The sequence below is a fragment of the Entelurus aequoreus genome, linkage group LG07, assembly GCF_033978785.1.
Source record: "Entelurus aequoreus isolate RoL-2023_Sb linkage group LG07, RoL_Eaeq_v1.1, whole genome shotgun sequence".
Classification (NCBI taxonomy): Eukaryota; Metazoa; Chordata; class Actinopteri; order Syngnathiformes; family Syngnathidae; genus Entelurus; species Entelurus aequoreus.
Window position 1 is genome coordinate 73,422,674 of NC_084737.1, and position 13,428 is coordinate 73,436,101.

At 36.3% G+C, this 13,428-nt stretch overlaps 1 protein-coding gene across 2 annotated transcripts in view; it reads right to left on the reverse strand.

The window, feature by feature from the left end:
* The window catches only part of wdr6 (WD repeat domain 6), a 26,747-nt gene that overhangs the window by 2,775 nt on the left and 10,544 nt on the right, over positions 1-13,428 (reverse strand). For both annotated transcript variants that reach the window (XM_062054449.1, XM_062054448.1), the window contains exons 5-8: positions 9,430-9,507; positions 9,198-9,314; positions 3,485-5,467; positions 3,330-3,379 (exon numbers count right to left, since the gene is read on the reverse strand). In XM_062054449.1, coding sequence (XP_061910433.1) covers positions 4,624-5,467; positions 9,198-9,314; positions 9,430-9,507 — 1,039 coding nt within the window. In that variant the 3' untranslated portion in view covers positions 3,330-3,379; positions 3,485-4,623. The remainder of the gene's footprint in view (positions 1-3,329; positions 3,380-3,484; positions 5,468-9,197; positions 9,315-9,429; positions 9,508-13,428) is intronic.

Here is a 13,428-nt window from a genome sequence, read left to right on the forward strand (position 1 = left end):
CACAACCATGCTAATGTGGATTATTTGACAATCCAATCTTCAGTACTACTACAAAAATGTAGCACTAATGTGTTGCTGCCCCGAACAGAAGCACATAACCGCAAAAACACATGCATATCAGTCAAGAAATACGTTATTGTGATTGTGTGTTTACTCAAAGGCAAAGAGTAGCACACATCTCTTACGGTTAATGCATTCATTTGGGGGTCGGCTTATGGTTTTTAGAATAATTTGAACAATGGTAATGATTTTTTTCAGCTACAAATATTGTTACAAATGCATTTTTATGTATTTTATAATTTCACAAAAAATATCAACACAGCATTTTTTTATATATACATTTAAACATATATATTTTAATAATTATTTTCCACTAAAAATAATGTTACAAATACCTTTTTATATTTGATTTTTCACAGTGCACATATACCTTTTTTTTGCCACTAAAAATATATACATTTTTAAAGGTAAATTAAACATGCTTAATTTAAAATAAATGTCATCAAAATGATGAGCAAGTGGATTTTTATATATTCATTGAAGTAAATATTTAGTTTAACACATGTTTTTATACTAAAAATTATATAAACAAATTAATTTTAGTGTTAATTAGTGCACATTTTATTTAGATTAGTCACACTTTTGAATCGTGATGAAGGTAAGCATCCGCGTGTCAGGTAAAGGAACATAAGAGCACTAGGTATTTGTTATTGTTAAAAGATTTATTTAGATAGTACAGATAGATAGTACTTTATTGATTCCTTCAGGAGAGTTCCCTCAGGAAAATTAAAAGAATGAATAAATAAGAAAATACTTTTCTTATTTTAAAATATTGCTACAAATACAATTCTATATATTAATTTAAATATACAGTAACATTTTTATACTGTACTGTATATATAAACCCTCCAAGGTTTCTCATTGTCATCCCATTGGGTTGAGTTTTTCTTGCCCTGATGTGGGATCTGAGCCAAGGATGTCGTTGAGGCTTGTGCAGCCCTTTGAGACACTCGTGATTTAGGGCTATATAAGTCAACTTTGATTGATTGATTGATTGATTTTTATTTTCCACTAAAAAGTGTGGATACAAATGCCTTTTTATATTTGTTTTCACAGTGCGCACATACACTTTTTTCAAAATTGATATTTTCAAAAATGTCACTAAAAGTATTAAGTGCATTTCTGAAAATGTATTTCAATATATTGACTCATATTTTTCCACTAAAAATGATAAACACCCCCCGAGAGGGACAAGTGGTAGAAAATGGATGGATGGATGACATTTATATTTACTTTGGTGCTGTCCAAACGATTAAAAAAATTTCAAGCATATAATAATGATTAATCGTAGTAAATTACTTGTGGTAACTCAAAAATGACTTTTAATATTTATTTTGTCCCATTAATTTTCCCCCAAGCCATCGTGTGTTTGTTAAATGAATATACATTTAAAACAGACCTTTGTGCGTCCCTGTCCGGCCCGCGTGAGGCCAATTATAAATTACAAAATAAATTTAAAAAAGTATCTATGTCGAGTGTGCAATACAACGATGCTGCTTTTGTTTTGAAAATCGTTATTTGTATTACTTCCGTGTGGACGTATGCGTGTGCGTGATTGTGAGTGAATGTGAACAGCTGCAATCACAAATTACAAAATAAAGTTGAAAAAACATCTATGTCGTGCGCGCAATACAACTGTGCTGCTTTTATTTTGAAAAGTATTATTTATGGGCGTGTGTCCGTGTGTAACCTGCGAGTGAAGGTGCACATGCAGTGACAAGTGATGCACGGTTTACACCCGAGACGCTAAAAAGAGAAAAGTCGCTGAGGAATGGCGTGTTTTCAACAAGACTCGGACTGCCAAGCAACGTTCCCTCTAAGGTGCGCGCCTGCGCAATTGCGCACTGCTCAAGCGTCCGCTGCGCACAGCAAATATATGCCGCGCACCAAATCAAATCCCATCTGAATTTTAAACAAAATAAACACATTTATTCTGTGTCATTTTGCAATGCAACTTTGAGTGACAGTGACAACAAGCGGCCCTAACGGTGTTCGTCAACACCGTTCAATTGAACACCGTTCAATTATTGTAACGTCTATCGAGATGCTTCGAGGACAGGAATTATATTGATCACTTTATTGAGCAAAACTGTTTATATTCGGCCATAACCACACCAAAAACATGAGTAAAACACTTCTATCTCGAAAAACTAGTCATTTTCTGCCGTACAAACCAGGCCAAAACCAACTTTGTCATCTGTCACCAACACGCATACCACTAAACCACTGGTGCGTTTATGGCCACACAAAAAGTCGGACAACTCAAACACCACACAAAGTTACACTATGACTCCTCAGTCATACGTGTGCTTATTCTACTGTCATTTATTATTAATGTTAATTTATTTATATTAGTCATGGAATGCTGTTACACACACTATGTTGAAGTATTACTATTATTATTAATTATTATTATTATTTATCTTACGATATGTATCAAAAATAATATTGAGCAAAATTTAATTGAAATATTGTCGATGTGGCCCTCCAGCAGTGCTCGGGTTGCTCATGCGGCCCCCGGTAAAAATTAATTGCCCACCCCTGATTTAGAATGATCACCACTGATCCTTAAATAAGCTATAAAAAAAATTTGGCAACGCTGCATGAAAGGTGACAAAACAAAGAAAGAAATTCCATTGTTGACCTTTAAAAAATATTTTATTAATCCCACATGTTAGATTTTTTCATTTTTTATATTTGTGGCTCTCATTTTTCCCACTCAAAGCATGCAGTAAACTTTCACACTCCTGTATGTTATTCTGTATGGTGAATAAATAAAGCAAATCCTTTGCTCTGCTACGCCTTGTTTAAATAATGTCTTATTTTATTAAAAAGTTTTAAAAAAAAGTGTCACTGCAGCCCTAAGTAGCCTGGTACACTGTAAAAAAAAAAAAAGTTGAGAAAACGCAAATTTTCAAGGCAACATGATGCAACAAGATTTTTGCGTTTTCTCAATTTTTGACTACTATTGTTGACTTAACTAAAATTTACATGTTGAGATAAGAGTTATGTGACATATGACATAACTAAGATTTACAAGTTGATATAAGACTTATGTGACATATCTCTTATCTCAACTTGTAAATCTTAGTTAAGTCAACAATAGTGGTCTAAAGTTGAGAAAACGCAAAAATCTTGTTGCATCATGTTGCCTTGAAAATTTGCGTTTTCTCAACTTTTTTTTTTTTTTACAGTGTAAGAATTTAACTACACGAGTTTATTTTTGGAAAAGTGCAGCCAGGACAAAGACAACAATGTGTAAAAAGTACCTCTGCTGTTTGGTTGAGAAAATCAATCAGTTTTGGATTGCAGATCTTGTCTGTAAAACATATTGAGACACAAGAAGTGAGTTTGATGTTGTTAACAGGAAGCACTAAAGGCCTTAAAAGAAAACATCCATGCAGTTCCCTCCCTTGTCTCTCACCTTATGCACAATGCAACTTGTCAATTTAGTCGATGGAGTTGTCATGGTCTTTTGTCACCTCTTTCTTCGCCTTGCTCCGTCTTTCAAGGGACCGACTCGCTCTCCTTCCTCCTTTCTCTGAGTGATGACAGATGGGAGATGGCTGCCAGACAAAATGGGCAACATGAGACAGGGATAATATACTTAAATATTAATGGCAAACATGCAGTCGGGAGTGTTCACGACCTCCATTTGACAGACACTTCACTTGTTTTCACAGGGTCGAGAGATGGAAATGTCTTGGTTGGTACACCACATGACAATATTTACTTTATTGTGTCACCACATACGACTAGCATTGTTTGCAATTGTGTATGGTTTTGATATTTGCTTATGAGTTATGAATGAGAACTGACTCATAAATAATATTTCTTAACATATCCGAATCATGCAGTTTTCTCCGTGCTGCTGTTCCAACGTCGGTTCTGCAATATGGTTGATAAATATCAACGTGGTCAAAGAGAAACACATTTTTCCGTCTACTTTCTCGTGCACTCCAAAGCACTGACATGAACAAAATGAAGTAAATAAATGAAATAAAATAGGACGTTTCTCTCCAATTATTCTGATGAATAGCTCGTTATTTGCGGTTAAGGCAAGTAAACGGCTCGGCTATATTGACCGCGTTCACGGTGACGTTTAAGCGATGCATTGGTATTTTCTGCAGGAAGTCTGTGTAAACAAACCAGTATGTGCACCAGATATTAAAATATTACACTGTCACATTGACGTTTTTTAAAAAGTAGTACCGTAAAATAGCATTAAAAAACCTTATTTTGAATGCGGTGGTGTCAACTTCCTTTGATATTATCGAGTCTTCGGCTACTCAAGCATTTAAACATACTTCACAGCTGCCCCACTGATTACAATTAAGCAATAGAATTAAAAACAAACTTTATTTAAACAAAATTGTATCGTGATAGTGACTCGGCGTCGCTTCTCGCTCCACTCCCGGGCGCGGCCACCGCTGCTGCTCACTGCTCCCCTCACCTCCCAGGGGGTGAACAAGGGGACGGGTCAAATGCAGAGGACACATTTCACCACACCTAGTGTGTGTGTGTGTGACAATCATTGGTACTTCAACTTTAACTTAACTTCAATTAACTTAAAGTAAAGCTACATTCTTCTCGCTTTTCCTCATTTTGTACGAGTCCATGATGTTTATTTGTAACTTTCAGCAGCTGAAGGCCTTGACCACAGACTAGCACCCATCCCGTCCTTTCTCCCATCGCTTTCTTTTCCTCCGTGGAAGCAACTTCAGTGTTTTCTTCGTTAATCGTCCAAATGTGTCCGTCTGTATTCCTGGTTGCTTCATTATTTACTTCCTGCTTCCTCAAGCCCCGCCCACCAGCCGTCTCCAACTCAGCTCCTTCTAGGCATGTCTGACTCTCCATCCTTCCACAAAGGACAATTTTACTTTTTTGATCATCTTCCTGCTTCTCCCACACTGCCAGCCCTGCAGCATCAGCAACATGGGAGAACAGCGCCCCGCTGTGGCTGATGCCGGTGCTGCAGAGCTTCCACATACAAATCCTCTGATCGCAGGAGGCCGTGACTATCAGGTCAGGTTTTAGGAACTTCAGGGAGGTCAGAGGTGCAGCGTGGGCCAGAGGCACATTCCACTGGGAGATGAGATGAAGACAAAGAGGGGTACATCCCCCAGTCCTGTCATCCTCTTGTGGGTACTGCACCCTGATGGTGGAAGCTGTCAGCTGCCCGTCATCCCCTCCGCTGGAAACAGTTACCAGGCAACCGCCATCTTGGTGTGTGTCCGCCCAGACAGCCAATGAGTTGACGCCGCTCTGGTGGGCGGCGATGATGAGGCAGGGGGTCGGTGGAGTCGGAGAACCACTTGAAGAGCCGGAGGATGAAGACGAGGTTGTTTGGGTCACGTCCCACACGGCGATTTGTCCATCTGTTGCTGCACTGAACAGGAGCACATAACTGCAAAAACACAAAAATATTAGTCAAGACATACATTAAAGTTATTGTGTTTACTCAACAGCAGAGAGTACCACATATCTATTACACATTAGGCAATTATAAGTGGGCCGGCTGTTTTTTTTTTTTTTTAGAATAACAATGATTTTTTTTTTTAAACTACAAATATAGTTACAAATGCATTTTTATATAATATTTTGAACATTTATTTTCAATGGTAAAGCAATTCTGTAGAAATAATACAAAAGCATGTTTAAATGTTAATTTAAATATTTATTTTATTGGTAAAGCAATTCATTAGAAATGTTAATACAAATTCATTATATTAATTTGCATATGGGTTTTATTAGTTATATATTTATACAAAATATACAAATACCTTTTTGTATTTTTTTTTTTACAGTATACATACTTATTTTCCACTAAAAATAGTGATGGACATTTTTAGATGATTTAAAAATGTTTAATTATAAAACGATGTCACATAAAATATGATCAAAAGTGAATTTGTATACATTAATTGCAATATATATTTTAAACTAGGGATGTCCGATAATGGCTTTTTGCCGATATCCGATATTGTCCAACTCTTTAATTACCGATACCGACATCAACCGATACCGATATATACAGTCGTGGAATTAACACATTATTATGCCTAATTTGGACAACCAGGTATGGTGAACATTTTTTTTTAAATTAATAAAATAAAATAAGATAAATAAATTAAAAACATTTTCTGGAATAAAAAAGAAAGTAAAACAATATAAAAACAGTTACATAGAAACTAGTAATTAATGAAAATTTGTAAAATGAACTGTTAAAGGTTAGTACTATTAGTGGACCAGCAGCACGCACAATCATGTGTGCTTACGGACTGTATCCCTTGCAGACTGTATTGATATATATTGATATATAATGTAGGAACCAGAATATTAATAACAGAAAGAAACAACCCTTTTGTGTGAATGAGTGTAAATGGGGGAGGGAGGTTTTTTGGGTTGGTGCACTAATTGTAAGTGTATCTTGTGTTTTTTATGTGGATTTAATAAAAAATAAAAATTAAAAAAATAATCCGATACCTATAATAAAAAAAACGATACCGATAATTTCCGATATTACATTTTAAAGCATTTATCATCTCTATTTTAAACTATTAGTTTTTCCACAAAAAAAATAAAAACACATATGTAATTATTTTAGTACTGTCCAAATGATTACATTTTTAAGCAGATTAATCACACTTTTTAATTGTTTACTTTTGAACAAATAGTTGTTGTTTTTTTAGTTTTTGTGTACTGTCGACTTAGTTTTGGTCAAACAATTGTATGTAATGAAAGAAAATAAGGAACTTGTTTGAATATGTGTTGATAATGTTAAACTGTCAATAGCACTCACCATAAATACATTTAAAAATGTACAATTGATATATGTGATCGATATTGGTATTGGCCGATCTCGGTCAAGGATGATTGTTATCGTAATCGGCAGCAAAGGACCCTGATCGGAACATCCCTACAATAATGTTTAACTAATAACAAAAACATTATTTTCTAGTTCATTTAAAATGAACACCATCAAATGGTCGTAGACTTTGATTGAGAAGTTTATTGACATTTTAAATAATTTAATCAATGTAATGCTTTAAAAAGGCAAATGGATGGCACAAAAAGCCAAAAGGCTTGTTTCCATTGTGGTCCATTGAATATTCATCATATTTGATACATTCAATAATAAAATATATATAACCTGTAACATGTATATAAAAAAAAATTGTAAAAAAATGGATACATGATGAACATATACACTACCGTTCAAAAGTTTGGGGTCACATTGAAATGTCCTTATTTTTGAAGGAAAAGCACTGTACTTTTCAATGAAGATAACTTTAAACTAGTCTTTAACTTTAAAGAAATACACTCTATACCAGGGGTCACCAACCTTTTTGAAAGCAAGAGCTACTTCTTGGGTACTGATTAATGCGAAGGGCTACCAGTTTGATACACACTTAAATAAATTGCCAGAAATAGCCAATTTGCTCAATTTACCTTTAACTCTATGTTATTATTAATAATGAATGATATTTACACTTAATTGAACGGTTTAAAAGAGGAGAAAACACGAAAAAAATGACAATTAAATTTTGAAACATAATTTATCTTCAATTTCGACTCTTTAAAATTCAAAATTCAACCGAAAAAAAGAAGACAAAAACTAGCTAATTTGAATATTTTTATGGAACATCATTAGTAATTTTTCCTGATTAAGATTAATTTTAGAATTTTGATGACATGTTTTAAATAGGTTAAAATCCAATCTATACTTTCTTAGAATATATAACAAATTGGACCAAGCTATATTTCTAACAAAGACAAATCATTATTTATTCTAGATTTTCCAGAACATAATTTTTAAAAGAAATTCAAAAGACTTTGAAATAAGATTTAAATTTGATTCTACAGATTTTCTAGATTTGCCAGAATAATTTTTTTGAATTTTAATCATAAGTTTGAAGAAATATTTCACAAATATTCTTCGTCGAAAAAACAGAAGCTAAAATAAAGAATTAAATAAAAATGTGTTTATTATTCTTTACAATAAAAAAAATAAATTGACTTGAACATTGATTTAAATTGTCAGGAAAGAAGAGGAAGGAATTTAAAAGGTAAAAAGGTATATGTTTTTAAAAATCCTAAAATCATTTTTAAGGTTGTATTTTTTCTCTAAAATTGTCTTTCTGAAAGTTATAAGAAGCAAAGTAAAAAAATTAATGAATTTATTTAAACAAGTGAAGACCAAGTCTTTAAAATATTTTCTTGGATTTTCAAATTCTATTTGAGTTTTGTCTCTCTTAGAATTAAAAATGTCGAGCAAAGCGAGACCAGCTTGCTAGTAAATAAATACAATTTAAAAAATAAGAGGCAGCTCACTGGTAAGTGCTGCTATTTGAGCTATTTTTAGAACAGGCCAGCGGGCTACTCATCTGGTCCTTACGGGCTACCTGGTGCCCGCGGGCACCGCGTTGGTGACCCCTGTGCTATACATTGCTAATGTGGTAAATGACTATTCTAGCTGCAAATGTCTGGTTTATGTGCAATATCTACATAGGTGTATAGAGGCCCATTTCCAGAAACTATCACTCCAGTGTTCTAATGGTACAATGTGTTTGCTCATTGGCTCAAAAGGCTAATTGATGATTAGAAAACCCTTGTGCAATCATGTTCACACATCTGAAAACAGTTTAGCTCGTTACAGAAGCTACAAAACTGACCTTCCTTTGAGCAGATTGAGTTTCTGGAGCATCACATTTGTGGGGTCAATTAAACGCTCAAAATGGCCAGAAAAAGAGAACTTTCATCTGAAACTCGACAGTCTATTCTTGTTCTTAGAAATGAAGGCTATTCCACTAAATTGTTTGGGTGACCCCAAACTTTTGAACGGTAGTGTACACAGTATACATGTCAGGTGATTTGAAAAACAATATATACAAAAAATGGGGGAGGGGGTGTATAAACACTATGTACATGACACTATGTACTGTACACGACTATGCACATGTTGACTCCAAGAGTGTGCAAAACAGAATGAGAAAATATATATACACATATAAACCTGCTTGATGCTTCGGAAAGTGGCTGGGGATCAATTTTGGTTCAGATCAGGTAGAGGTTGAGCTGAGCCATGATTTTATGGCAGACAAGATACCCAAAAATGTAACAATATTAAAGCTCACCTGTTCCCTTTTCCATCCTCCGGGCTACAGGTGGCGACACTGAGCACACATCGCTGGTGGTGAAAGGTCTCCCATAACAAATCTATTTGGTGTTTGGCTTCACTGACTGAGAACAATCTAGAAAAAAACAACAGAGAACAATCAAGAGCTGCCAAACGACATTTAAAAAAACACAGTTCTGGTGCGTTTGTCTGGGTTTAATGGAAGTCATTTTTGCATGTGTGTGGCTAACCTGACCGCACCGTCACTGCATGCAAGAACCACAAGAACACAGGCGTGGTTGGGATCCACCACGGACATCGACATGTATCTGAAAACAAAACAACCGTGATGATGAGTTACTTCTTGAGAAAGGAGAGCAAATATCGTATAGGACGTAGTGATTCGTCGTCGTCGGCGGTCACTCGAAACGAGTATGACTGTCCTCCGTAGAGGACGCCTGTGCGTGGAATCTTTTAATGTGGGGAGACTGGTGCACGGTCAGCCACCACACAGTCCTTGGCATTGAGCGGGCCAGGGTCCAGTGGCATGGAGACCAAGACGACTGGGGACCCGTCTTTGCTGCAGCCTTCATCCGCCTTCCCAGCCGTTGTGGTGCATTCCGCTGCCGCCATCTTCCGCCTGGTCCACCGTTGAGGCGGTTTTCACTATTCGCCCATAGCTGGGGTTATTTACCCATAGCTGGGACAGGGGTTGACTGGGCACCAGGGCATGTCCACACACCGGTGGGCCTGCATGCCCCGTCTCTGGGGCCCCCTGCTGCTCCGAGATCCCGTACAACTTAGCCTGGAACCGCGAGGTTCCAGTTACCGTGTGTGGCCACGAGGAGGCATGTACGAGTCTTGACAATGGAGAGGCTATGTACCGGCTGAGGAGGCTTATGCACTCGGCTCCTCTTTTCGCCCTCTGAGACAGAGGGCTAGCCGGCGGCACTAGCTGAAAGCAATGAGTATCAGGCAGAAGCAGCATGCAGCATAGCAAGCAAAAGCGGCATGCAGCATGCACTAACTACAGGTACTACTACTCCAAGGCTACTGCACTAGACGCATCACATCGCCCTGTGCGATGTTTTCTGCACACACACACGTAGTGATTAGTGATGAATTAGTACCGTATTTTTCGGACTATAAGTCGCAGTTTTTTTCATGGGTGCGACTTATACTCAGGTGCGACTTATATGTGAAATTATTAACACATTACCGTAAAATATCAAATAATATTATTGATCTCATTCACGTAAGAGACTAGACGTATAAGATTTCATGGGATTTAGCGATTAGGAGTGACAGATTGTTTGGTAAACGTATAGCATGTTCTATATGTTATAGTTATTTGAATGACTCTTACCATAATATGTTACGTTAACACAGTGTTTGTCAACCACTGTGCCGCGGCACACTAGTGTGCCGTGAGATATTGTCTGGTGTGCCGTGGGAAATTATGCAACTTCACCTAATTTATCCCAAAAATATTTTTGGCAAATCAATAATTAGAATCTGCCAATAATGTGCCGTTGCTTAGTGTCTGTGCTGCGTAAAACTCGGCAGGGTGACCACGTAATACTCCATTTCAGTAGGTGGCAGCATTGCTTTGTAAAAATCGGAATGTGTCGGGTGAGACGAGGATGGTTTGTTGTGATCCTGATATGCAGACCACAGTGGGAGGCAGGGTGCAGGTAAAAAGGGTATGTAATGCTTAAACCCAAAATGAACGAAAGGAAAAGGCAATGCAAAACCAAAGTCAAACTGAACTGGCTACAAAGTAAACAGAGACAAAATGCTGGACGACAGCAAAAACTTACGGCGTCTACAAAGTACATCCGTACGTGACATGACAATCAACCATGTCCACAAAAAGAAGGATAGCAACAACGTAAATAGCCTTGCTTGCTAACACAAAGCAGGTGCGCGGAATAGCGCTCAAAGGAAGACATGAAGCCACTACAGGAAAACACTGGCAAAATAGGAAGGGCCACCAAAATAAGCAAGACAAGAACTAAAGCACTACACACAGGAAGACACCAAAACACTCAAAATAAGACACGACGACTTGGTGGAGTTACATTTTTTCAAGTTTTCTGCTGGTGGTGTGCTTCTGGATTTTTTTCATGACAAAAATGTGCCTTGCCTCAAAAAAGGTTGAAAAACACTGCGTTAACATACCAGGCACGTTCAGTTGGTTATTTATGCCTCATATAACATACACTTATTCAGCCTGTTGTTCACTATTCTTTATTTATTTTAAATTGCCTTTCAAATGTCTATTCTTGGTGTTGGCTTTTATCATATACATTTCCCCAAAAAATGCGACTTATGCATTTTCGGCCGGTGCGACTTATACTCCGAAAAATACGGTAATGAATTAGTAAGTCGGGCCAACCTATACTTGGGGTCTAAATATGTATGTATGCAAACCAACTGGGAGCGTATCGCTTTTCCACAGGTGAGTCAGAGCTTTTCTTCTAGTCACACACACTCAAACCAGTGACACACTTGAAATAACGGTCTAAAAAGTTGCTAGCAAGTTAGCATACAACAGAGGAGTTGTGTGGTTATGTTATTTTCATTTATTATGCGCCCCCCAACCAACTGTTACATCAGCCCGAGTAGAGAAACAAAATAACAGAAACAAAGACTGAGACACACAAAGGAATCTAGAAGAAACATTTAAGACACACGGACACATAAATCAAAAATCATCTGCGGCAAAGAGGTGAGTTTTAAGTTGTGCTCTAAAAGAGTCCAGAGTGGTGGTGGACTTGACATTCAGAAGGAGCTTATTCCATAGCCCAGGTGCCATCACTAAGAAAGCACGTTCAGGGCCATCTGATTGTCAGATCTAAGGCAACGACCAAGCCTGTAGCTGGTAGGTTGGTCCAGGAGATCTTTGATGTAAGCTGAAGTGAGACCATTGAGCGCTTTGAAGACATACGGGATGCTAATGTTAAGGTAATGGTGATCAATAAAGCAGCAAACACTAAGATTTTTTTAAAATTATTTGTCTTTGGTCTATTGCAGGGGTGTCCAAAGTGCTGCCCGGGGGCCATTAGCGGCCCGCAGCTAATTGTTTACCGGCCCGCCACACATTCTGCAAAAATTGCAAAATTGATAATGCAAAAATAAAAATAAAAACATTTTAAAAAAGTGGAATGAGGTGAAATCTAACAAGAAAAAGTTGCAACGTTGACACAAAGCTGCCATGCAGGCTGTTTTTCTTCTTTTGTCTTTGTTTATTTTTCTTTTTTTTGCCATTGCTAAAAAAAAATTTAAAAAAAAGACTAAAAATCTATGTTATAATGAATTATTAGTTAAAAAATATCACTTTAAAATGTTTTATGTGGAAAAAATATTGCATATATTGTGTGGTTGCCATATAAAAACATCAAAGTTTTATACGACAAAAGAGCATAAAACCAACAAAATAATAGTTCAAACGTAAAATGGACAGATAATAATAATAATACCTGGGATTTATATAGCGCTTTTCTAAGTACCCAAAGTCGCTTTACATGTTTAAAAACCCGAAATGTTTAAATATCCGAAGTTTAATCGTAATTTAAGTGTTAAAATTTAAAAAATAATAATACAAATGTATCACTTTATGAGTGGGGGACCTTTTGGATCCCAAATATATTTAGTAGGATTTTATTTAACTTTTCACTGTGATTACTCAAAAATATTAAAGAATTAAAATCAATAGTGTCCTGCATTATTGATCTTTTAAGGCTCTAATTACTACATACTGCATATTTCAGTTTTACTATAAAAAACAAAATTGTCTTTGACAGAAAACCTTTTTTTTTTTTTTTTACTTTATATCAACCTCAAGTTGATATAGAGATTTACTGTAAGCGTTAAATAAAAAATAATAATAATAATTTGACAGTTTAATGACTGAGACCCTTTATAGTCTCCGGGAGCCCTAAAGGTTAAAAAAAAAAAATCCATATATTTTGTTAAGGTTTGAAAATGAAAAATACCAAAATGGCCCCCGCATGCTTACATTTTTCCGTGTACGGCCCTCAGTGGAAAAAGTTTGGACACCCCTGGTCTATTGTCAGTTACAAATATCAGGGAAAAATAACATTGCTATGCAAAACACTAATGTCGACTGTAGAGGGCACTGGTTCTCATAAGATACATCATCATTTGGTTATTTTTCTATGATTTTGTCTTTACTTTGTTGTCTTTTTCCCCCATAAACATACTTGAAAAACAGAGGTAGTCTTGTA